Raw genomic sequence first — 25,124 nt, forward strand, 5'->3', positions numbered from 1 at the left:
GATTAAATACAGATTTGAAACCATAACAAGAAATAATTTAATAGCTATGATACTGGTTTTGAAATAAAATGTTTGCATAGTTATGACATAGTTATAGGAAACACTGGCATCAAACAATGGCTTGGAAAAAAAAAAAATCTTAAAAAATAAGGTATATGCATAAACCCAGGAAATTCAACAGAATAAGCATGTGTCCTATTCTGTGTCCTAACTCCTAAAACACTGGTGTCTCATTTTAGAGCAGTCAGTGCAATTTTGGAAAGAAGTCAATTTAATCTGTATGTGGGTGTGTGGATGTGTGAAAATTCAGATGTAACCCCTTATGTAATCATTAATATTTAAAAAGAAACTGTAATTTAATTACACATTTTTCTCAGTAACTGTAACTAATTACAGTTACATTTATTTAGTAAATAAATTACATAATTCCGTTACATGCAATTAGTTACTTCCCAACACTTGACCCTGGTCCACAAAACCAGTCATAAGGGTCAATTTTTTTTAAAATTGAGATTTATACATCGCATGAAAGCTAAATAATAAGATTTCCAATTATGTATGGTTTATTAGAATAAACCAATTTTCGCTCAAGATAAAACTATTTGAAAGTAGTTGTTGCCATTTTTACTGAACAGAGTACAGTCCTATGTGGAAAGTTAAGTCAATTAACAGTCCATATAGCATTGACACTTTATTGTTCTTACATTTACATAGATCATGGAGAGTTTTGTTAAATTAATCACATCTGATTATATATTACTCAGACATTTGTCTAGAAGTAGCACTTAGTTTCATTTGAATTCAGTGTTCTTTTCTGTCACACCCTATTCAGGCTCATGTTGTCCTGGCCGACTAGAAAACTGTTCACCTTTAAGGAGCCAATGAACATTTGAGCAGTGAGCTAATTTACATTGCTGATTTGCATGTCGATGAGGATAATGGCACACTGAAGTTCGTCTTATCAATTTTGAAGTTTGTATTATTGTAGATCAGACTCTCGGAACACGGTTTTGTGTGTACTTTGTACTTGGCATTAGCATTTTCAGTGGCTCTCCTTTTATTCTCCACCTACCAGTGAAGAGTCAATTTCAAACGAGATAAAGACAGTCTATTGGAGTCAGTGAATAAACCAGTCGCAGAAAAAGGATTCTTTCTTGAGATACTGTCCAAAGAACATTTCACAAAGAAAAAAAGACAACAATTTAAACTTTTTAATACAACATGAAGCTCAGTGTCTATTGCTGGTCCCGGTTTGGAACCTTCCTGATCCCATTGATGTGTCTGATATTAAGATCACAAGCTGGAGTGGTGGACGACTTCTCCCAAGTAGATCGCTGTAAGGATTTCCTTTACATGGGCACTCCACCACGAGGTTACCTCGGTACTTCCCTGAAGAAGATCTGCCAGCGCTATGTGGACAAGCCTCGCTATGTTACCCTCTACGACCCCCAAAAACACATCCCAGTCTATTCTGCATACACCTTTAAGAAATCAGACGGGGAGAAACGGGTAGACATTCCCTGGATGTTTGAGCCACAGGTGAGTGTGTGCTAAGAATAACATATTTATTATGTTCAGTATGTACACAATCGTTCAAATGTTCGACATTTTATAAAAGAAATTACTTTTTATTCAACAAGTATGCAATAAATGATCAAAAAATGACTGTAAAAACAAAAATTAGTTTCAAATGAATGGTGTTCTTTAAAACTTTCCTATGTCGCATATCACGTTTTCTACAATGATTTTAAGGAGCACAATTGTTCTCAACATTAATAAAAATATAATAATTAAAAATGTTTTTTTGAGCAAAACAGCATATTAGAAGGATCATGTGACACTGAAAACTGGAGTAATGATGCTGAAAATACAGATTTGTCACCACAGGAATAAATTGCATTTTAAAATATCTTAAAATCAACTTTTACTCTTTTATTTTAATCAAGTAAAAGTGGCTGAGCATAACAGACTCAAAAACATACAATCTCACTTCCAAACTTTTGAATGGTAACCTGACTCAGGTTTCAATACAAAATATACAGAGCTTGAATATTTTTCTCCTGAAATGTTTGAATGTTATTGTAATCATTACATTTGACAAGGGTGTTTATTCTTCATTATCTTCATGCTTCTGGGAATCTATATCCATCTTACTCCTCTGCATTTCTCATTTTGCACAGCTGGCAACTGAGAAAGGAAGCAGTAACATGGAACCTTTCCCTCAGTCCGCCTTAATGCACAAAAACTTTGAAGACACGCAGGCTGTGTTAGAAGACTACGCCGATGTGGTGCAATATGAACGTGGCCAAATGAACCCCGATGAGCATCAGGCAGACCCGCTAGACAAAGCTGCCACCTACACACTGACCAATGTAGTTCCCCTGATAAGGGAGTTCAATTTTGGTCCCTGGAGCACACAGGTAGAGGTCACCCGCAAACGGCTCAACAACTATTGTCACGGAAAGGCTTATGTGATCACTGGGGTGACAACATCAGGTAATATGATTCGACGTGATAACCTAAATCGTGTCGCTGTCCCTGAGTTCATGTGGACAGCCTATTGCTGCACAGATTATGATCACAACGCTCCCTACTCAGAGCGGTATAAGTTTCCGGCGTTCGGCGCCTATGGTCTTAATGATCGTGTGAACAACCACATAGTGGAGGTTCCAATCAAGAATCTGGAGAAGTTTCTCAAGGGCAAAATGGAGGTGGACAAGAACTTCCAGATCTTTTACAGTGACTGCGTGTCAGATGTGTAAAGATTAGAATTGGATAATGAACAACTCCATGGGGTTCATTATCATAAGAATTGCAGATTAAACTTAAAATGAAAACATATGCATTGCATTTGTGTATAATCAATGGCAATGTTTTAATTCATCAAATTCTAGGATCAGTTCCAACAATGAAAATTCTGTCATCATTTACTCAACCTCATGTTGTTCCAAACTTGTATGAGTTTACTTCTTCTGTTGAACATAAAATAAGATATTTTAAAGAATGTGGGTAATTGATCCCCCGTTGCTGGTCCCCATTAACGTCCATAGTATTTTGTCCACACTATGGAAGTCAGTGGGGATGAGCAACCATTTGGTTACCCACATTATTCAAATTATCTTTTTTGTGTGTGTGTGTGTTTAGCAGAAGAAAGAATCTAATTCGGGTTTGGAACAAAATGATGGTGAGTAAATGTTCACAGAATTTTCAATTTTGCATGAACTATCACTTTAAAGCATGTAAACCCCCAATTTCACAAATTAAAATACATGAGTTCAGATGCAAAATCAGCTGAGATATCAAAAATGAGATAATGATACTGAATGAATGCTCCTGACACATAGTATACGTCCATTAAATACTTTTACTTCATATTTGCTAAATTAAAGCCAGGAAGAAATGCTAATTTTAAAGAAATACGTCAGATGGATTTAGAGGCTTTTGCATCTGAACTCTTCACATGTTAATGATATATATTTCTTTGGGTCAATGATACTTTTATTTATCTATGTGCTAAACATTTCAGCAAAACAACTAAGCTTCATTTCTATTCTTGATTTACGATCTTTACCTTTATTAGAGGTTAAATTTTAGTGTAATATAACATGCTGCGCTTCCCATCTGTAAAGCTCAAGCATATTTTGGGTAAAATTAATAAATTTGAGTAAATTAAATGACTTTAAATGTAAACACAACAGTATGACAAATATGATGTTGTTAACACTTACAAGTCTCATCTGTCAAATAAATTTTAAAATAAAAAAGTCATATATGGCTCATTTATCAGTTCGTTGTCATGGTTTGATATTCAAATACTACTTTGCTCTTGCTGTATCAGCTTTGAGGTACATGTTAATGCAAGAAAGAAATGAGAATGGATGTCAAAGCCATTTTTATTTTGTTCTTTTATTCATATGACTGAAACAGAAACATTACAAATTCTGTCATATGCAATAGTCCTTGTTCATATCTCTGTATTAAGACAATGCATATTGTAAAATCCTCACATACAGATTACACTATAGACAATGGCGGAAAACCCAACACTGTCACTTCTTAGCAGTAATAGGTAGACACAGATTGTAGAAAGAGCACTGATCCAGAGAACCAACTGCTTTCCATGAAACCCAACCTTGACTTTGCAATGTCTTTTTATCCAAGGGACAGCCGAAGTAATGAGGGTCCATAACAAGCAAATAACTCCCTCGTTTACCAGTGCACACACCTAAGATCCCCTTAGAGGAATTGTCCCTGTCTCCTCCCATCATAACAGGTGAACCATGGGTAAGGAAGTGGTCATGAAGATCTTCTACAGCTTGATCAAGCTCCCTGCCATACCGCACATGCAATATGCGGCAGGGAACATCATAGAGCTGGTCAAGAACGAGACTCGCCTCAAAAGTCCCAATCCACTCTCTGGAACCCAGGAATGAATCAGGTTTGTCCCCTATTTCCACCAAAGTCTCTTGCATTTCAGAAAGACTAGGTGGGTGTCTGCGGCTCACGCTGAGAGGTTGATTAAGACACAACCATGAAGCCATGGTCTGAATAGTCCTGTATCCACAACCCCAACCTCTGTCATCCTTGCCATCACAACCATAGTGATAATAGAAGCACTCTCCTGATATCAACGAGCATCTGTCACAGTCTGGAGGCTGAGGAAGTCCGTCATGGGCGTTTTTTACTAATGTGTCTTTCCATGTTTCGTTATTAGCTGTTACTGGTGTTTGTCCACAAACTTGTCTACCCCAATCTATAAACTCAGTCCCTCTTTTTGCGGTCTCTTCCATCAGTAAGTTACGTGTATATTAGCACCAACTACTAGCGCTGACATACTAAAAAATACGAATAAACGTTTCATGTGGTCATGACAGCTCATCACAGACGTCCATCCCTGAAATTCTTCCCTGTGGTGAATGAGCTCCTTCAAAAACAGTTCCGCCTCAAATTCGCGATGTTTTCTGTTTCACACACAAAAAAGGTAATAATAAAAATTTAATTAACAACAAATAGCGTCTATAAACACAGTTCTGGGTATTGTAAAACCAATACTGTGAGCGCGAGACAGCCCTGAGATTTCAATTTCAACGGTTTTGGACAATTTATTAGAGTGGAACGCGACCATACGCTAAAATTAGATGTATGAAACTATAGTTAACAAAGCAGGAACGTTTCGTAGGTTTTATCTTATGTTTAAAGGAGATGTGTTATTGTTATTCTCTCCCAGTTTATTTACAATAAAGGCTAAATCTATAGCAGCCGAACCGGGCGGCACAACGGCGTATACTTTGCCGAACCGAACCGAACTGGAATCATTCCTTACCGTAGAACTGTTCGCCTCAATGGCGGAAAAGTCTTTCTGTTGCAGATTTAAGTCCTGCATGTATTCAGCAATTATACTGATTATTCACGACGTCACTGAAAGCGACGATAAACTGCAACTTAAGTGAGTGAAATGTTGAAACAGGGTGAGTTTATTCGTTTATTCGTGATTCGAATTTCACTTCAGTGTTGTTGTTTTGCAGCTCATTGACAGACGCTGTTTCACAACTCGGCTGAAATATTTCTAATGGTGTACCACTGTATATAGGAAATTCGTCTTGGTATGTTTAACTAATAAAAAAAAACCTACATTCATTATATGACGCGATATCGTTAGTCCATCAGCAGGGGGAGCCAGTGTTTTTGGAAGAATGTCCTTAGATCTGTTCCACTGCTTGCTTTGGCCACTGCTGCTATGAATAAGGTAAGCTACGTTCTGTTACAACCTTTTATTAATTGATTAGAAATTTTGATTTTGCAATAAATGTCAACCTTGTGATCAATATTTTGTGCAATGCATATGTTGTATTGCAATGCATCATGTTACAGCTACTGACTGCTCAGATCATCTGTCCTAGATAATGCTTTAGGAAATAATACATTTGACGTTTTATTTGTTCCCCTTGTTGTGTCGCTATCTTAAAAACATTTTGATTGGAGCTTACAGTATTTTTGTTTCTCGAAGTTGTTTCCTTATGGACAGAAACACAGTCAGACCGCATCCTCCGCTGTCTAGTTCCCATACACATGAAGATAAACAAAACCTATGCAACCAGAGAAACAACACTGGCAGAAGTAGCCTAGTATCACACATGACTCTACTAATAAAGGTTTCAAAGCAGGAACAAGCCCCAAAATATCTCTGGATAGACTGGATGCCATTGTCAGGGAAAAGAAAACAACCTGTATGGGTATAAACAACTGGTTTGGTAAACACAGCTGTTTTTGACCTATTATGTAGAATTAGTCCATGCGTATTGCTGCATGAGGCACTTTATGCATGATTTGGCTTTTTGTTCTTTTAATCATTAAATTAAATGGCTTGTTTTATACAAAAAATGTCCCATGACCATATAGGCCTACTGTGAAATGGTATAAATTTGAAGCTGTACAATCCAGCAACCAAATATTTATTTTTAATAAAATTGAAAAGTAGGCTTACAATTTTTTCCCCGAAATGAATGTTGTAGTTTATTAACAGTTGGCTTTAGTAGATGCATATAAGAGCCATTAAATCGAAAGGGATTTAAACTATTACTAAAACAAGGTCAAGACAGAGCAGGTAGATAATAGAAACACAAAAAAACATGCATAAAAACAGATCACAAGGTCAAAGAATAGACTACGATAAACAATGTATGATAAGGGATATGTGAATGCTGGCCTGAAGTTTAATGTTTTGACTTGAGATAGACTAAAGATGAACACTTAAGATCAGACACAAATCTGGAGATGGAAGACATTCCAAAACGAACCTAAATGTCAAGCCCCCGATGCAAAATACAGCAGTTAGAATGGAAAAAATAAAACCCTGTATCTAAAGAGGTCACACTGTTTGTGGATGAGTAGTTATGATTCAAGTTGGACACAAGACTGTACGGATAACTGTAGGTGAGTGAAGGGTGTCAGACCGAATTGCACAGTTATTGCATCTAAGTTTTAATGAGATTTTATTGTGAATGCGCACATTTTATTGCTTAGAGCTTGCGTGCAAATATCGTACAGGAATTACTAACTTAAGTGTTGCCACTTTTTGAAAATGTTTGTTGCCAAAACCTTACTAAGCTCACAGGTTTAACATTTTTGTTGATGTGTATTGCGGACATTTCTGTAATATTATGTAAGACACTTATGACTGCATTATTCTCTGTTGGCTTCAGCAGTACTGCTGTCTTCATTCATGAAATGACCTCAAGATTTCTTTTTGTCTATTGGCAGGCTGTCGGTCATTCTCTGAATGGTTTAACTGTGAATTTGGCGTAGTGACATGATTAGCATGTATCTGCTGTATAAGACTGGTCAACAGCCAGAACAAGGAGTACTGATCTAACAACAATAACTATGTTAGTGGTTGCGGATTACACACAAGCCTGTCAACTAATTTTAAAATGTTCTTATGTTTATTGGTGTTGCAGGAAATGTACGCTATGTGACTTTATGCGCAGCATGTTTTGACTTGCGCTAACTGAAACCTTTTAAAAAATGGTGTCTATTTGACAATTGCAAGAGCAAACTAATTTATAACATTTTGCATATAATTCATGGACTTAATATATCAAGAAATAAATCAAGCTGGTGAATGATGTCATGTTTGATGTCAAACTGAAATTTATTAAAAGAAAAATAATGATTTAAGTCTAAATAAAGAATGATATTGAAGTGGCAAAGATAATGACAAATTCTATTTCTGTTTCTATTGTTTCTGCTGGAGAGATCAAAGGCCAAAGCTAGAAATATCCTTATATGCTTAGAGCCAGAAAAAGCTGGCAGTTTATCACTGTAAAGTGCAGATTTTATCAGTAAATGAAGCTCTTTCCAGTCTATTAAAATCCCAACACCTCCTAAAGAGCAGTGTGATATTTATAGCTGAAGATGAAGGAGTGGGTAGCAGGGTCCAGGGCAAGAGGAAAGGGTCTTCCTGAAACAATCAGTCAGGCTGTGTAAAGCAGTAGACCTACCAGCAGGCTGTGTGTGGGAGAACGCTGCCAAATAATCCGCAGGTTTCCTCTTTTGGTCTGCAGACCCTTATCTTGAAGAGTTGGAGCTTCACTTTGTAATACATCCCTATGTACAGTCAAACCAAAAATGATTCAGATACCAGATATAATGTTTGATAATTTTTTTACTAGTGGGTGCAGAACACTATAGTTCATTTATGTAAGTGAGGATAGCAAAATAAAGTAAACTGTGAGATATTCTACCCAAAAATTCTTCATACACTGGACTATCAGTAAAAAATTTGATTTGACACTTTGACCTGGCCATGTTTTGTCTGACATTATGCAGATGAATTTGTTCTGATTCAGTTTACCTCTAAGTTCTTGTCATATTTTATTCCCATTTTCTAAACTATAACTGTGATAATGTGAGCAGTGTTGAAGGTGTCTGAATAAATTTTGGTTTGACTGTAAAATAAAAACAGCTGAATTTTCAGCAACCATTACTCTTAAATGTCACATGATCCTTCAGAGTTTTTCAGAATTCTAATATAATGTTTGGTGCTCAATTATTATTAAGTATTATTATAATTTTTTTTCTGCTTAATATTTTTGAGAAAACCATACTAGTTTTTTTCAAAATAGAAAAAAAGAACAGCATTCATTTGAAATAGGAATCTAATAATATAAAACAATTAATTTCTTTCTATGTCATGATCTGTGGCGAAAGTGAATGATTGTGTATCATGGTTTTCACAAAAAATATTAAGCAGCAAAAGCTGTTTTCAACATTAATAATAAAAATCATTTCTTGTGCAGCAAATCAGAACAATAGAATGATTTCTAAAGGATCATGTGAACTAAAAACTGCTGAAAATTCAACTTTGCCATCACAGGAATAAATTCAATTTAAAAATGTATGAAAATTGAAAACAGTTATTTTACATTTTTGAGAATAATTTATAATATTACTGTTTGTATAGTAATTTTATAATTGTTTACTGCATTTATTCGACTAACACTTTTTTTTTTTTAATCTTATTTTTAATCTGTTATAAAAATACATATTATTACCATTTAAAATGACTTTTGTGTTTGAGTATATTTAAAAATGTGATTTATACCTAAAATGGCAAAGCAGATTTTACTTTAGTCTTAAGTGTCACATGATCCTTCAGAAATCAAAACATTTCTTGCATGTTGTAAAAAATAGAAACTTACTGACCTAAAACTTATAAACAGGGTGTATGTCAGAATCTGAAAAGAAAGCTCTACCCATTGAACTCCCGATTATTAATTCTAGATGCCTCTTATTCAGAAACAATAACTTCCGACCGGCCACCTTAGTGGCTCCGACCTCCCTGTCCCCTATTCTTTTATGTAAGTTTCCTGTCTTGTGGCGCGCCACTGGACCTCAAACAAGGAGCCTGATCTGGCTCTCTTTCCATTCAGGAGTCAAGACAGTCATTCTCTACTGACTATGCAGATCTCTCTCTTATTCTCCCTCACTCTCTCTCTCCTCATTTCTGCATCACCAGCTTCTGGCTGTCTTTGTTTACTATTAAAAAAGGGAGGGTGTCCTTGGGTCTTCCTCCCACACATAACCCCCCTCTCTTTTTTAATCATCCCAATTTCAATGACAGGGTCCAAGCCTCGGAGTCACTATGCCGGGACTCCCCCGCCCTCGCCCCCTCCCCAGACATCACACATGTTCCACAGCACGTACCTTGTCTCTCTTTGCTCTCAGTTTGGCTCGGGCTGAGCAAACAGTAGTTTGATCAAACAAGACGACAAGTGATTTAGAAAGATTTAGAGCCATGACAACAAACATAGTGTCTGTAGGCAATACAGAACTTGTCTATGTGTGTGCAAACACCTTATTATTGTGATGTTTACTAAAACAGAGGAAATAATACACAGCAATATCCAAACAGTTTTTATAGTTTTGGGAGCTGCAGAGCCATCTAACACAAAGAGACTAAACGATACAGAACTTGGCTGTGTGTGCATGCACACAACTTAGAATTCTGATGGTTATTGGTTAATATATATTGCAAACTGCAAGTAAAGATATTAGAAATAAATACAGAGAGCTGAAATAGCAAAGATTGTAGTGGTTATGTTTTCTAAACAAGAAAAAAATCTATTTGCGAAAGCATTTAAACAAATACAGAGATTTCTCTATCGATTATCTTTAGAACTGACATAAGTTGGGCCTCATGAGTATATATACTTGGAATATATACATTGTACAACTGTTGCCCAAACAACCTCTATCCTCTATCCCGTCATGCTTCAACAAACAGACTGAAAGAGTTGAAAGAGCATGTGAAATACATGTGATGCAAGTACACAACTGCACGTAAAAATCTTCACACTAAAAGGAGACTCATTACTGAAATAGACACATAATTTAGCCTAGTATTTTTGGCTGTAAGTATTCTGGCCAAAAAAGGAAAAAAAAAAAAAAAAAAAAAAGCAGAAGTAACCTTTGTGCCTTAGACAAAATCCATGGAGACTTTTTCTTGTGAATGCACTCTAGAGATGTATAGATAAACTTCATTGATCCCTGAGGGTAAATTCAGTAGCTTTGAACTCTGTACACTCTTTGTCTTCTCAGTGACCCAGTATGTTTTCCTGGATGGACTCACTTTATACTTTCCTGGATTACACTATTCTGTGCCAATTACATTTGAAGTGTAATATTCGTAATGCTTGTTCTGATGCATTTTCTTCTTGATTTTGGATTATATTTGTAAGAGGAATGTTAAAGGAGAAGTCCACTTCCAAACCAAGGATTCACTTATAGTGTACTCACCCCCTGATATGGTCCCCCGATTTTGAACTTCCAAAATGCAGTTTAAATGCGGCTTCAAACGATCCCAAATGCGGTTGTAAACGATCCCAACTGAGGAAGAAGGGTCTTATGTAGCGTAACAATCGGTTATTTTCATTAAAAAAATACAATTTAAATACTTTTTAATCTCAACGCTCGTCTTGCCTTTCTCTCCCTGAACTCCCTGATTCTGGCTCAAGACAGTTAGTGTATGTCGAAAAACTCAAAAAATCATTTTAAAATCATCCTACGTCACTGCAGAAGTACCGATCCAGTCTTTGCAAAGTGAACATGCAAAGAAGATCAAACAACCTTAACAAAAAAGGTAAAACAGCGATTATAGGACGATTTCGAAGTTGAGGGAGAACATGAGATGGGAGTTTTTTGACATACCCTAACTGTCATGGACTGGAACAAGAAACAGTCCAAGCAGAATAAGACAAGATGAGCGTTTGGCATTAAAAAGCATATAAATTGTATTATATTTAATAAAATAACCGATCGTTACGCTAGATAAGACTATTCTTTCTCGACTGGGATCATTTACAACCGCACTGGGATCGTTTGAGGCCGCATTTAAACTGCATTTTGGAAGTTCAAAATCGGGGGACCATATCAATCCATTATATGGAGAAAAATGCTGAAATGTTTTCCTCAAAAAACATAATTTCATTATGAATGAAGAAAGAAAGACATGAACATCTTGGATGACAAGGGGGTGAGTACATTGTATATCTTTGTTTTGGAAGTGGACTTCTCCTTTAAGAGTTACTAGAAGGCTATACAAAGTTCATCTATTCAACTCCAAATGGCATCCGTAACAATTTCCAAGTAATCAAAATTTGGTCTACAAATAAAATTGAAAAAGGGTTTTTACAGCGAAGCCACAGAAGAACCATTTTGGTTTCCTTGAAGAACTTTTCAGGAAACTTGTCTGAAACAAAACATTTTTTCTTAGTTTGAGGAGCATTTTAATAATCTAAAGAAACTTTTTCCACTATAAAGAACCTTTTGTGGAGTGGAAAGTTTTCATGAAAGTTAAAAGTTCTTCATGGAACCAAAGATGCTGATAAAGAGCTTTTATGCAGAATGACATACTGTCATACTGTATAATGACAATATACTGCACACTATACTTTTTTGAATTTAAAGGACTTTTACCGTATTTATTTTGTATTTTACACTGCAATGCATTGTGTTTTAGAGTTAACGGAAACGTCTGTAAAATGAATGGATAATGTGGTGGAGGGATGCTGGAATATGCTGCTTTTAAAGTGGCTGATGTATATGTCCTTAATGTAATGTGATTGACAGGATTAGATGAATTTATAACTTAGCTTATAATTTTAAAAATAACCTCTAAATGTTTTGTTTTTGTGTTTTTACCTGAAAGTTACTTATTTATACTTGGCTTTGTAACATCTGTGAGGATAGCCCCCCTGGAGCATCTGGGATGGTTGCAAAACCAAAGTCTCATTCATTTGACTTACCTCCTTGTTGACTTGAGATCTCCAGTGTGCTAGGTTACCACTGGTATACAACCTGTTGTGTATATTTAAACAGCATATATGTAAAACGGACCTAAATCTTACAAATGTAAAGGTCTGCTGAAGGAATTCGAAGAGCTGCCTCTTGAACCCTATAGAAAAGTACCCACCTGGGGAACTAACAAGCATACAGAGATACATAGTTGTGAGTATTGTTTCATTTCTTTGTGTTACCACCCTTGGTCTGGAAGTATACAGTGGAAAAATGTAGTTAAAGGATCATTGTAAATTGCCTTGAGAGGAAGCCGTGCTAACCCTTTTTTGGTGCGCTATTTACTTTGAGAAAACAGATATTATGTGAGTAACAATGAAAGACTAATCCCTTCCAAAACAGGAAGCTGATCTGATAACTATCACGAGACTGTTATATTTGATTTTTATTTTCAAAGTCATGGATTGAAAATAAATAAATAAGCATTACGGAACCGATGAGTGCTGACAGTACCTTAAAAAGCTTCGGTTGCAATTAATGGGCAATAGACGGGGCTATGGACGAAACGGAGAGGATCCTGTAAGGACTAGATTCTGAGATGCAGATAACCAGTGAGTAAATTAAACGGCCTCAGCCTGAGCTTTAACATTTTGCAGCTGTCCCATGGGTGACAATCCATTCTCCACCTCTTTCTGAACATTAATGAGAGAGGTCCACCTTTTCTGCTAGTCGCGGTGCGCTTTCGTGGAGTGAGGGGGAATTTACATTCATAGAAAGCTTGCCAATAGGGTGCTACAAAGGCGAACGGATCGCAGTACGTGCCTCGTGGGAAGGGACGGTGTCATTCTATTTGATCGCGTCTGCGTCCCACAGAGTACTTGGAAGCAGCGCCTAGGGCTGGATGCGTCTGTGCTCCAGTCTATCCATGTCTTTTGTGCCACCAGTTGAGCTGTCTTTGCGCGATATTTCTCATTTTTAATCATGTGTTTGAAAAATGCCAAGTTGTTTTGCGAATGTTTCGCGGTTCAGGTAAGATACTTACGCTTTTATAAAATAGATTCTTACTGTCTTAACGTGCATTTAGCAACACAAGTGGAAAATTGTCTTTTTGTTGTTTTGTCGAGAAAAATTCATACTGAATGCAGAGCGATGCGTTAAACGTTTAATGTTTATCTACAGCACAAGTTGGGAAAAGAGGCGAAATGCAAATTGCCACAAATCATTTTTTTTTTTTTCTGCGAAAGTGATATACGCGAAAGTGCATTGGCTATAGTTTATGGGCAGTTTATCACTGCAATTATAATATTGTGCATTTAGAAATAAGAAGTAATGCATTCATTTAAAACTTTAATTCCCATAGCATAGTTCCCTTTGATCCGCATCACTTTTTAATCAGAAAACAAGGGTATTTGAGCTCTTAGCATTACTTGCAATCTATTTATGTTGGACTTTCCCATGCATGACCTGGCATCTTTATTAAGCTTGAGTTTTACATTACAATGAGAGCTGACTCAGTGTAAAATTGCTGTATCATCAAAAGTTGACAATGGACTAGCAAATTCTGTTCTGAAAATAAGACAGTGACTTTGCAGAAAAGGCAGATCATGGGATGATCACACATGGATTCCTAAGTGATTTTACCTGTAAGAAAAAAATGCAATGAAAAATTTTGTAGATCAGGTTTAATTGTAGTTTACTGATCGAGCTCTTCTTTGTTGTGTTGAAGTTTCAAATAATTTCTATAGCCAAAGTACACCTACACAAACAAAAACTTGAAATATCTTATGTACTGGATATGTGTTCACGCAGTCAGTGTATACATACTGAAATGTACTGAAATGTATATTTTTTTGGGACAAGGTCCTTGGTTTTACCAAGGGTAAGACTTGCCACTGTGACAGTGCTCTCTCTTGCAAGGCAAAAAATAGACTCTAGTTGTTGGCATTTAATGTTGGCACTTTCTCTGTTACCTTTAACATTGGCTAAGATCCTAACTTCAAGCCTTTAAACTCGTAGACACTCAGTTTAGTTGGCTGTTCCCTCTGCTGGAGAGTAAGGCATGGGATATAGTCTCTCCCCTCTTCCTGTTGCTATCATTAACTCATTTAGAGGGGTAATGTCAAGTGTGCGTATTTGTGCACGGGTATGTAGCGTTAGCACATGCTTCACTGGATGACTTTGAGGTTAATTCTCTTAGTGTCAACCTATTACCTCTTGACTGTTTGTATTTGAGAATAATTATGTTTATTGCCTTTTCATGGCCTAACTGTTATATTTCAAAAAGCACCTTATGAAAACAGCTTCATTTTTTTTTATTGTATAAAAGTCTTTAGTATATAGTTTTCATTCTTTTTTGATAATTATTTATATTTCTATTATATTATTTATTATATGTTATGACCCAGTAAAATAATGTACTATTCAAAAATATGGGGGTCAGTTACTAAAAAAATAAAAATAAATAAAAGAGATTTTTATTTAGCAAGCAACATACAGTTGATCAAAAGTGGCAGTGTATTCATCAAATATCCTGAAAAAAAAAGTATCACAATCCGCATAATAATATTAAGCAGCAAGCCGTTTTTAACTGTAATTATACTAATAAGAAATGTGCCAAATCAGCATATTAGACTGATTTCTGAAAGGATCATGTGACAATGAAGACTAGAGTAATGGGTTCTGAAAATTCCGCTTTGTCATCACAGGAATAAATTGCATTTTAAAGCATATTAAAAAAGAAACCAGTTCTTTTAAACTGTAATAATGTTTCACTATATTACTGTTTTTACTATAGTTTTGATCAAATAACTGAAGTCTTGGTAAGCATTAGAGACTTCTTTCAAAAACTAAAAAGAAAATCTCACCCAAACTTTTAGTGTAACTAAGGTAAATGTATATATGGGGGAAGGCAACAGCATCCATGCATGATGGTTTCTAAGTGACCTTGTAGTAGCTGGGTCACTATAACTGAATGAGAGATGAAGATGGGGGCTGCCTAAAATAAAAAGAGCTCTATGCTCATATGTTTAAGTGTGGGAGGCCATGCTTAATTAAATTACGTGGCTGCGAAATGCTGGAGACTTGGTCAGGCGAAATATAGGTCTAGTTCCTGGAAAAGCTGTTAGAGATGTTCTGATTACATGGTGGACGTGCGTTCTGTAGCATTCAGACAGTTCTTGGATTTTCGATGGGTCATGGTGTCAACAGAACTTCTGTTGCCTTTGTGACAAGGCACCATTCTTTGCCAAGATCAGCAGTAAAGTGATTTGTCAAGCGGAGGCCAAAAGAGGAATCACGTCCGCTCTTCTCTCAAAGTCTGAAGAAAATTCTGATCATTGATGTTCTACTCTACATTTTGCCCCAACCTGGAGCTCTTCATAACATGTGCTCAACATCAGAGCATCTCCAGAGGGTACAACTGCTTTAATAAGAGGCCTACTGCGTCATAGCCTACTAAAGCTGAAAGGCTGCATTCAAAATTTTCCAATAAGGAATAAATGCTAGAATTTCACATGACTAACTACATAAGATGAATACTTACTCACGCAGTACTTATCTGCCATATATGTACACAAGCATCACTACTGGAGTACAAGCTCATGGCTTAGGAAGCAATAGGAAAAGATTAGAATTACCATTTGTTGCCACTGCAAATATGTATTTTTATCGTTTCATTTTTGCTTGGACTCAGACATTAGGTTTCACACAATCTGAGATGCATGTGATAGAGGATTAGATTCTGCAGACCAGACATACACAAACACTCTTTCTGTGTATGATAGACAGAGGATTCAGCATTGTGCGCATGTGCCTCCACGTTCCACATGTTGTCCTTTTCTTTATGAATTGAATTTTCTGCTTTTCAGATGCTTCTGAAATAAATCTTGTTTTTTTTTTATTTGTTGGCTTATATACTTAAGTTCATTATTTACAAATTAAGACATGTAGAGCAAGAACACAGAAAAATAAGGGTTCAGAATTCTACCTTTTGGGGTACAACAGCTTGTCGCTGGAGCAGTACCCTTGAAAGGATATCTGTGTACCTTTTTTACCACTAAAAGGTACATATTAGTACCTTAGACTAGTAATGCGCACCCTTAAGGTGCTAATATGTACCTATTAGGGGTAAAAAAAGGTACAAAGATGTCCTTTTAAGGATGCTTCTCTAGCGACAAAAGGTACAATTCTGACCCCTTATTTTTCTGTGAGGCACATCAGATTTGATTAAGTATAAAGGCCTGTTCATACCAAACTTTAACTATGTAATGTTTTAATAATGGCTCTCATTCTATGAGAATAGGGAAGTTCACAACACAACTTGGAATCACTTTCAGAATTATTTTTCCAGCTGCTGAATGATAAAAACATTGATAGCTAATCAAAATCCATCCTTCTTTTAAGAGCTTGAGTGTTTAAAGTGGCAGACAACGCAACTAAAGCATGCCTTTATAATAAGCAGAATGTTATCATGTGTTGGTGTGGACAGTAATATAGTTATCTTTATTGTTATCGTTCCTGACGTAAATGGGCCTGAAGACAAATTAAAATGCAGGGGTGCTTGAGTGAGTGCTGGAGTCTACAGATGAAGTGGTTGAGTTCAGTTTTCTGTGTTCACCCATTGGCTACAGGAAAGGTCCAGGAACCAGATGAGCAGAAGTACTTCATATTAGTACTAAATCACTTCGTATATTTCTTTACTTAAATGAAAGTGCTCCACCTTGTGGCAAGTCTTGTTAGCATTCTCTAATAGCACATTTGCTTTAAACTCTTTAAGACAAAATCAAAGTCCGGTTTATTGCCATTGCAGAGCAATGTAATCAACACAGGAAAACATTCAATGAACAGTTCGCACGGGATATGAAAGATCTGGATAATAGTGCTCTTGTTTACTCTTAAAATGTGTTGCTTTTCTGGATAGTAGAAGTGTAAAAGACTCATCATTTAATCTTCCTTTGTTCTGTGTGTGCCAGGACTCTTTGCCTTACTGCTGATGGTGCTGGAGTGGACCCGTCCAGGCCTGTCCTCCCCATTACGCCCCATCTGCGACCTGCGCGTCCTCGACCATTTCATTAAGGAGGCTTGGGATGCAGAGGCTGCTATGGTGAGAGACATGCACGGCTAAAACTGTAAATTTAAAAACACATTTCTTTATAATTCCAAGGTGTTCACTTTCTTGCATTTCATCTATGCAATTCTTTAATCTTACACATGCATCAGGCAAACATCTTTGCAATGTCAAATTCACATGTGTAATCTCTTCTCGTGTGCCCTCTGTAGCTGTTTTTGAACACTAAATAATGTCCTTCGTGAACAACCCCTTACTCACTGAAAGAATTCCCACTGAATATCACATGACTTTGAAATCAATTAAGCCATATAATGACAGTTGTCACTGAATTGAATTCATTTCACAACTGATGAACTCTGCAACATTGACACTGTTATTGAAATGAACTGAATCTAAATTAATTGAAAATAAAGACAACTTTTTCCTTCTGTAGATCTCCTAGCTAAATTAAGCTTGTTTCGTATTTCGAATAACTTTGCACAACTCACTTGAGCTGAATAATGGCACTATTATCTTTTGTACACATGCTTTGTAGTTGAATTATGTTCACTAATGAACTTTGCTAACATTGACACTGTCATTGAACTAAACTGAATCAACACTGATCTAAACTGAGCTAAAAAACGGCACTAGAGCTGCTTTACAGACGATTACATCATTATTACTGTTATTTTCATGTATAGTACCGTAATGCTGCTTTGAAACATACTCTATTGTGTAAAGTGCTGTATTAATAAATGTGACTATATTAATGAATGTTTTTGCTATCACAGAAAGCATGTAAGGATGATTGCAGCATTGCATCAAACTTCACTGTTCCTCTGACCAGAGTTGATTTTGATGTCTGGGAAGCGATGAATGTAAGTTTTCCTGCATGTTCCTTTTGTAAGATTATAATATAATATAAACAGTACCACAATTAATACCACGTGGTTGACACATTTAGTATTAACATTCCTTTATGAATTTATTCTGTATGTCACTTCAGATAGAGGAGCAAGCCCAGGAGGTCCAGTCAGGCTTACACGTGCTGAACGAGGCCATCAGCTCATTACAGATATCTAATCAGACTGACGTGCTACAGTCCCACATAGATGCCAGTATTAGCAACATTGCCAGCATCAGACAAGTGTTGCGAAGTCTCAGCATACCGGTGAGTTACACAGGTCTCTTGGAGAAAGAGAAGTCACTTATTCTCACCAAGGCTACTTTGATTTGATACAGTAAAAACGGTTATATTGTGGAATGTTATGTTAAAATTCAGTTTTACCATCAGAAATATTTAAAAAAGTAAATTAAATACTTTTTAAATAATTCTGTGATGGCAAAGCTGAATTTTCAGCAGCCATTACTCCAGTCTTTAGTGCCACAAGATCCTTCAGTAATCATTCTAATATGCTTACTGTTAAGGAAATACACTGAATATACATTTACATGTATGCATTTGGCAGACCCTTTTATCCAAAGCAGTTGTACAGTACAGTCAGACTCTTTATTATGTTCAATACATACATTACATCAGCCAATCTGTAGTCTGGGAATCAAACCCCGTGACCTTGGAATTGCTAGCGTCATGCTGTGCCACTCAAGCTACAGGAACAGGAAAATGGATGTTATGCTAATCAAGCACAGTATGTTCGTCACATCATGGTGATTGTTTAATTGTAGTGCTAAACAAATAGCGGCTATGAGACTACACTTTTAAAGTCTGTAAAAATAGGGTCCAATGTACTGTATTAATATGAAGGAATGTTCTTTATTGACTTTTTGCAGGTATTTTTGCCATATTTTGAAATTACGCATTGTACTGTGTAGGAATAGTTAACCCAAAAATGAAAAATTTCTGAAAGCTGACACACCCTCAGGCCATCCAAGATGTAAAAGAGTTTGTTTCTTCATTAGAATAGATTTGAAAAAAATTAGCATTATCACTTGTTCACAAATGGATCCTCTGCAGTGAATGGGTGCCGGCAGATTGAGAGTCTAAACATATGATAAAAATATCAAAATAATCCACAAGTAATCCACACGACTCCAGTTCATTAATTAACGTCTTTGAAGTGAAGTGTGAAACGTGTTTGTCAAGGTGCTTTGCCACAATCCACACCTCCTCCAGGGAAAAAGTCCATTCCCTGTTGTCCTCTCAAATTAAAATGCATCACCATATTTGTTTAGAACTGTTCTGTGCATATTTCTCTCCTGATTCACACAAGATGACTTTTTCACTGAAGAAAGCAATATTATGGATAGGACTTTTAGCGGGATAGAGAATTTTAGCTGGAAGTAATAGTTTGAGGATAAAAACTGCTTGTGGATTATTGTGATTATTTTGATAAGCTGCTTGGCACCCATTTGCTGCAGAGGATCCATTGGTGAGCAAGTGATATAATGCTAATTTGCTCCAAAACAAACTCATCTACACCTTGAGTGACCTGAAGGTAAGTAAATTTTCAGCAAATGCTCATTTTCGGGTGAAACCTAACAGAAAATGTTCCAGCAGAAAATAACCAGTACCATTTTTGTTTTTCTACACACACACACACACACACACACACACACACACACACACACACACACACACACACATATATATATATACACTACAGTTCAAAAGTTTGGGGTCAATACATTTTTATTGTTTCTTTTTTTTTTTTTAGGAAATTAATAATTTTATTCACCAAGGATGTATTAAGTTAATAATTAAAAGTTTATTAAAAGTTAATAATAAATAATTTACATTGTTATAAAATATTTATATTTTGAATAAACACTGTACTTGTTATTCATGAAAGAATCCTGAAAAAAATAAATCACAGGTTCCAAAAAATATTTGGCAGCACAACTGTTGATATTATCCAACACTGATCATTCTAATAATAAATCCGCATATTAGAATGATTTCTGAAGGATCATGTGACACTTAAGACTGGAGTAACAGCTGATAAAAATTCAGCTTTTCATCACAGGAATAAATTCTATTTTAAAGTATGTTAAAATAAAAAACATTATTTTATATTGTAAAAACATTTTGCAATATTACTGTTTTTTTCTATATTTTTAATCAAATAAATGCAGCCTTGATGAGCATAAGACTTTTTTAAAGACTATTACAAGTCTTACTGACCCCAAACTTTTGAACGGTAGTGTATATATATACATATATATATATATTCATAGAAATTTTACTCAATATTTAAAAACATTAAAAGCATGAATATGTGTATGTCTAAAGCTGCATATTGACACTGCATATTAATTAATTTCCCTCTGTCTTTCAGGAATATGTACCTTCCACCAGTGGTGGAGAAGACAAGGAGATGCAGAAAGTATCCTCGATCTCAGAGCTGTTTCAGGTCCACATCAACTTCCTGCGTGGAAAAGTGCGTCTTCTGCTCGCCAATGCACCTGTTTGCCGTCAAGGTGTCAGCTGATAGACAATTCTGGGCAAGGGCCAAACTAATTGGAGCTCCTCGTATCAGGAGGCAGGATATGGGCTATTACTAAGGATATGTCGCCGAAGATTAAATGAATGGGAGTAGCACTTTGAAAGATTTACTCACAAAGGGAAAAGAAGACATCCCCCAGATTGCTAAGCGCCCCCCATGGCTCTCATTTGCAAACCCACCTGCGTTACCTGACAAAATCAAGCAGATGCAATGATAAAACTTCAAGAAATCACTCCTCTTTCCCCATATGACTGATGGCACTTGCCCAGCTCAACTGGGAAGGTTTATCTGGGACTCTTTAAAAGTGTTTTGTATTGCTTATGAAATTGTCATTATTTATATAGATGATATATTTCTTAGAGCTGGAATCACTGGCTTTTGCAGGTTCTTCTCTGAAGCTCTTCAAGTGAAAACCTCTCTTCCTTTATCACCTGTGGCCTCAAGCACCTCCAAACATTGAACTGTTGATAGAGAAGACTATTTATCAATATTACTTATGCACTCTAGGTTTTATATTCATCTCAGTGTTAAGTGTATGTGTGTATGTATATGTGTGACTTTTGTGAATGCTGCAGGGAATGTTTCAAGCGTCAGGGGAGGAAGGTTGTAATGCTGAATTCTTACGGGTCAGTTGGGGTGAACAGGAAGAAGGACTAGATTGCTGCTTGTGTCAGGGGAATTGGAAGCTTTCGTGAGAGCTGATGAGGCTCTGTTAGCTCTTGTCTGAATTACGCGGTCTTGTGCAGATAACGCCACTGCCAGGAAAAACTATTGATTAGCGTGTGTATGACGAACATCCTGGCCCGCTTCCACTTCACGCACGACGCTGCATATTTGCCTTTGGGAAATGATCGTGAGGTTGACATCTTGTTTCTCTTTTTCTGTATAACTTGTTTGTGTTTTTCGTAAATAGCCTGTTTTTTTACATCTGTCAATCAGTCTCTGTCTAGATGCAACAAAGTATGTTTGTAGATGTTTTTTCCTGTTATTTCGCTGTTGTGCGGTTCTTTCATCACAATGTCATTTGGTGTTCAAATACAAAGTATTATTCTTAGCTAAAAAATAGAACTGTAAAAACAAGGAGAGAGGAAGTTTTTCTTTGTCTTATGAAGCATCTCTGCTGAGAACGTTAATACACTGCTCACCGTTCTGTAAATGCATGTGATTCCAAGGTGAATTTTTGAGGAATCTGATGCGAAAACAAATACTATAGAACTATAGAATAACAGGAATAGAAGGACTGCATTTTTGTCATGTTGTTTTTTTTTTAGGTATTATTCTTATTATACTTAATATATAATATTACTGTTAAGTAATGTATTTATAATAATATAATTTAATATGCTTAAAGTATTACTTTTAAATAATATAAGAAAAATAAATTAAGCATAACTACCCTAGTGAAAAACAAATATACTAAAATGTATTAGAAATACATTAATTTCATGCTAGGTACACTACAAATACATTTACATATTTAAGCACTTTATATACTAAACTGGAACAACTAATTTTGTACTTAATGCACTTTAATTGTGCAAGTAAGTTTTAAGTTTAAGTTTAAGGAGTGCTGAAGTCCAACTAAAGATATACTGAAGTATATTTGATTCTGCTAAAGTGGGACTATTGCAAATACACTTTAGGTACACTTTAAATACCTTGGATTTGAAAACCAATATACTAAAAAAAAATTGTTTAAACTCAAAAAAGTAAGTGTTCATCCTGCCTTAAAATTTTAAGTTTAGTCAAGAAATGATAAGTTGTACTACATGAAAAGGTGGATATTTGAGTTGAGTAAACAAAACAAAAATTGAAGGCAGAACAAACACTTTTTTAAGTTGAAACAACTTTGTTTTTCACAGTGTATTACTCAAAGGTCATACAATCCTCATCAAAAGTGACATTAAAACTTGTTTTAGGCTTAATATTAAGTTGTGCTAAATTTTAAGTGTTAAATTTTAATTATAATTTTTATATCAGTAAGTCTTGAGCGATATGTCGGTAAATATGTTCATAGATTTGAACTATACTTAGTATGAAATAAATGTATTTTAAATATATTACCTTTTTACTAGGGTATAAACACAGGAAGAGGAAAAACAGCAGGTAGATCTAACAATATCGTTTTACTTTCCATTTAACTGAGCTTTAAATCACAACATCTGCATGATCTTTTGATTATGAGTTTACACAAGAAAACATGCATAAATGGATTTCAGTTTCTGAAAGTGAAAAAAACACAATATGGCACATTTCCTGTCTACATCTTGTTTTTTAAATGAAACATTTAAGAACATCACAGCAATTAATTTAACTTAAGCAAAGCTTCAGGCTAAACCAAAACATTCAACATACAAAATAAAACAGGCATTGCCTTTAAACCACTCATACACACCACAAACTTGAGATGAATGTTTATGAAGTCTTTGAAGTTCCCATTTATTGTGATGATATTAATACTGGCTCTACGGGTTGGGATAAAACACTTTGATGTGGATGGCCGAGTTATTACGGGTGCGTGTAAGCGGCTCTCCTGCCTCATCCGGATCTTCGGGCTCCAGATCATCTATGAGCTCTACGGTAGACGTGTTGGCTGCCAGCTGCAGTGCACCCTGGCTGGACGTCTGAAGCTGCAGGGCAATGTTAATGGCCCGGTTGATAGCCAGTCCCAGACCGTGGATGCAGATTTCCCTATGAGCGTCCAGAAGTTTCTGACACCTCGCCAGCTGGGCCTTGAAGTCTGTTTTCATATTGACGTAGACGTCGTTCCGTCGTTTGGGCAGTTTGCGGGGCAGTCGCTTACGGAGGGTGTACTCCATCGGGTCCATCTCAAGCGTTGGGCCCTCTGGGGTGGGGAGCACCATTGGAGTGTGGGGTACAGAAGCAGACACCGGGCTGCGTGGCTCAGCCATGTCAAATCACTGGAAAAGCACTGTACAAAGACATCGGTTAATCAACATTTAATGATGATCTGTTTTCTTCAGTGACTGAAAATGACACATGAATGTTATATGTGTCATGCTCGTAAATGTTAGCAACTTAATATATGCATATATTCATTATTTGTGACCCTGGTCCACAAAACCAGTCATAAGGGTCAATTTTTCAAAATTGAGATTTTTACATCATCTGGAAGCTAAATAAATAAGCTTTCCATTGAAGTATAGGGTAGGACAATATTTTGCCAAAAAGATACAACTGTTTGAAAATCTGGAATCTAAGGGTGCAAGAAATACTGAGAAAATCACCTTTAAAATTGTCCAAATGAAGTCCTTATCAATGCATATTACTAATCAAAAATTAAGTTAATACATTTACTGCTGCTATAAAAAACAGCTAAAACCAGCCTAAGCTGGTTGGCTAGTCTTAGCTGGTTTAAGCTTGAAGTAGTTGGTTTTAGAGGGTCTCCCAGCCTGGCTAGTATGGTCAGGTTGGTATTAACTTGCTGTTCCAGCTGGTCACCCAGTCTGACCAGCTAAGGAAGTGGCCAAAACCCCCTCTAAAACCAGCCTGCTGACCAGCTATAACCAGCCAATAGAACCAGTTTAGGCTGTTTTGTTTTTGTTTTTTAGCAGGGACGGTAGGAAATCTACAAAATATCTTCATGGAACACGATCTTTACTTAATATGCTAATGATTTTTGGCGTAAAAGAAAAATCGATCATTTTGACCTATACATTATATTGTTGGCTATTGCCACAAATATACCCGTGCTACTTAAGACTGGTTTTGTGGTCCAGGGTCACATTTATGTATCCACATCACTGACATCAATTACAAAATTGCTAAATTAATGGCGACAATGATCTATTTGAAAGAACCGACTCATACAAGTCAATCGGTTCCGGATTCGGACTACACTGTAAGTTATTGATTCACTAAAAAGAACCGACTCATACGAATCACTCGTTCATGAATCGTTATACACTGGTAGCGCGGTATGTTTCACTCATTATCGGCGCATCTAAAGAAAAAATGAATGAAACACTACTAACTGCGTTTCGTTCTGGTCGGGAAACAGACGGTTCTGATCTATTTTTAATGGAACCTGGAACCGAGAACAGGTCATTACCGTCAAAATCAATATGCTACATTCATTTATATTATCCTTTTGTTTTTGAGCGTGAGTAGTACCTTGAATTAGATGAGCTTGTTTTTCGGCAGCACTCTAAACTAGCTGGTACATATATGAATCTGCGTATTCGCAGGTTTGTCTTGCCACCGCATATACCGGAAGATCTCTCAACAACACAGGAACTGATACTTAAGCCGCTCTGTTTGATTACATAATACATACTGCTCTTTTCTGGAATGAA

At 36.2% G+C, this 25,124-nt stretch overlaps 4 protein-coding genes across 4 annotated transcripts; 2 read left to right on the forward strand and 2 right to left on the reverse strand.

Moving 5' to 3' along the window:
* The first annotated feature begins 1,019 nt into the window (after positions 1-1,019).
* LOC127167720 (endonuclease domain-containing 1 protein) lies at positions 1,020-3,759 on the forward strand. Its single transcript, XM_051113913.1, has 2 exons — positions 1,020-1,539; positions 2,181-3,759. The coding sequence occupies exons 1-2, from the start codon at positions 1,222-1,224 to the stop codon at positions 2,760-2,762; spliced, it is 900 nt and encodes a 299-aa protein (XP_050969870.1). The 5' UTR covers positions 1,020-1,221; the 3' UTR covers positions 2,763-3,759.
* A 129-nt stretch (positions 3,760-3,888) lies between these two features.
* On the reverse strand, positions 3,889-5,458 carry ufsp1 (UFM1-specific peptidase 1 (non-functional)). Its single transcript, XM_051115884.1, has 2 exons — positions 5,324-5,458; positions 3,889-4,961 (listed from the first exon to the last, which is right to left on the reverse strand). The coding sequence occupies exon 2, from the start codon at positions 4,788-4,790 to the stop codon at positions 4,050-4,052; it is 741 nt and encodes a 246-aa protein (XP_050971841.1). The 5' UTR covers positions 4,791-4,961; positions 5,324-5,458; the 3' UTR covers positions 3,889-4,049.
* A 7,373-nt stretch (positions 5,459-12,831) lies between these two features.
* On the forward strand, positions 12,832-22,008 carry epoa (erythropoietin a). Its single transcript, XM_051115886.1, is given in 6 exon segments — positions 12,832-12,878; positions 12,880-12,905; positions 17,265-17,395; positions 18,136-18,222; positions 18,351-18,515; positions 20,641-22,008. Coding segments are annotated over 6 exon segments (609 nt in total). The 3' UTR covers positions 20,794-22,008.
* A 907-nt stretch (positions 22,009-22,915) lies between these two features.
* On the reverse strand, positions 22,916-25,071 carry pop7 (POP7 homolog, ribonuclease P/MRP subunit). The gene is made up of 2 exons (XM_051115111.1): positions 24,943-25,071; positions 22,916-23,740 (listed from the first exon to the last, which is right to left on the reverse strand). Exon 2 carries the CDS (start codon positions 23,718-23,720, stop codon positions 23,274-23,276), a length of 447 nt encoding a protein of 148 aa, XP_050971068.1. The 5' UTR covers positions 23,721-23,740; positions 24,943-25,071; the 3' UTR covers positions 22,916-23,273.
* Positions 25,072-25,124: the final 53 nt, after the last annotated feature.

The sequence above is a fragment of the Labeo rohita genome, chromosome 7 (assembly GCF_022985175.1).
Source record: "Labeo rohita strain BAU-BD-2019 chromosome 7, IGBB_LRoh.1.0, whole genome shotgun sequence".
In the NCBI taxonomy this organism is placed as follows: Eukaryota; Metazoa; Chordata; class Actinopteri; order Cypriniformes; family Cyprinidae; genus Labeo; species Labeo rohita.

What these genes read in the sequence shown, in the direction of transcription:
- LOC127167720 (XM_051113913.1), top strand. Translation starts at nt 1,222, where the DNA reads ATGAAGCTCAGTGTCTATTGCTGGTCCCGGTTTGGAACCTTCCTGATC. An exon ending in CCTGGATGTTTGAGCCACAG is followed by an intron (nt 1,540 to 2,180) that starts GTGAGTGTGTGC and finishes CATTTTGCACAG; the next exon opens with CTGGCAACTGAGAAAGGAAG.
- pop7 (XM_051115111.1), bottom strand. Translation starts at nt 23,720, where the DNA reads ATGGCTGAGCCACGCAGCCCGGTGTCTGCTTCTGTACCCCACACTCCA.
- ufsp1 (XM_051115884.1), bottom strand. Translation starts at nt 4,790, where the DNA reads ATGGAAGAGACCGCAAAAAGAGGGACTGAGTTTATAGATTGGGGTAGA.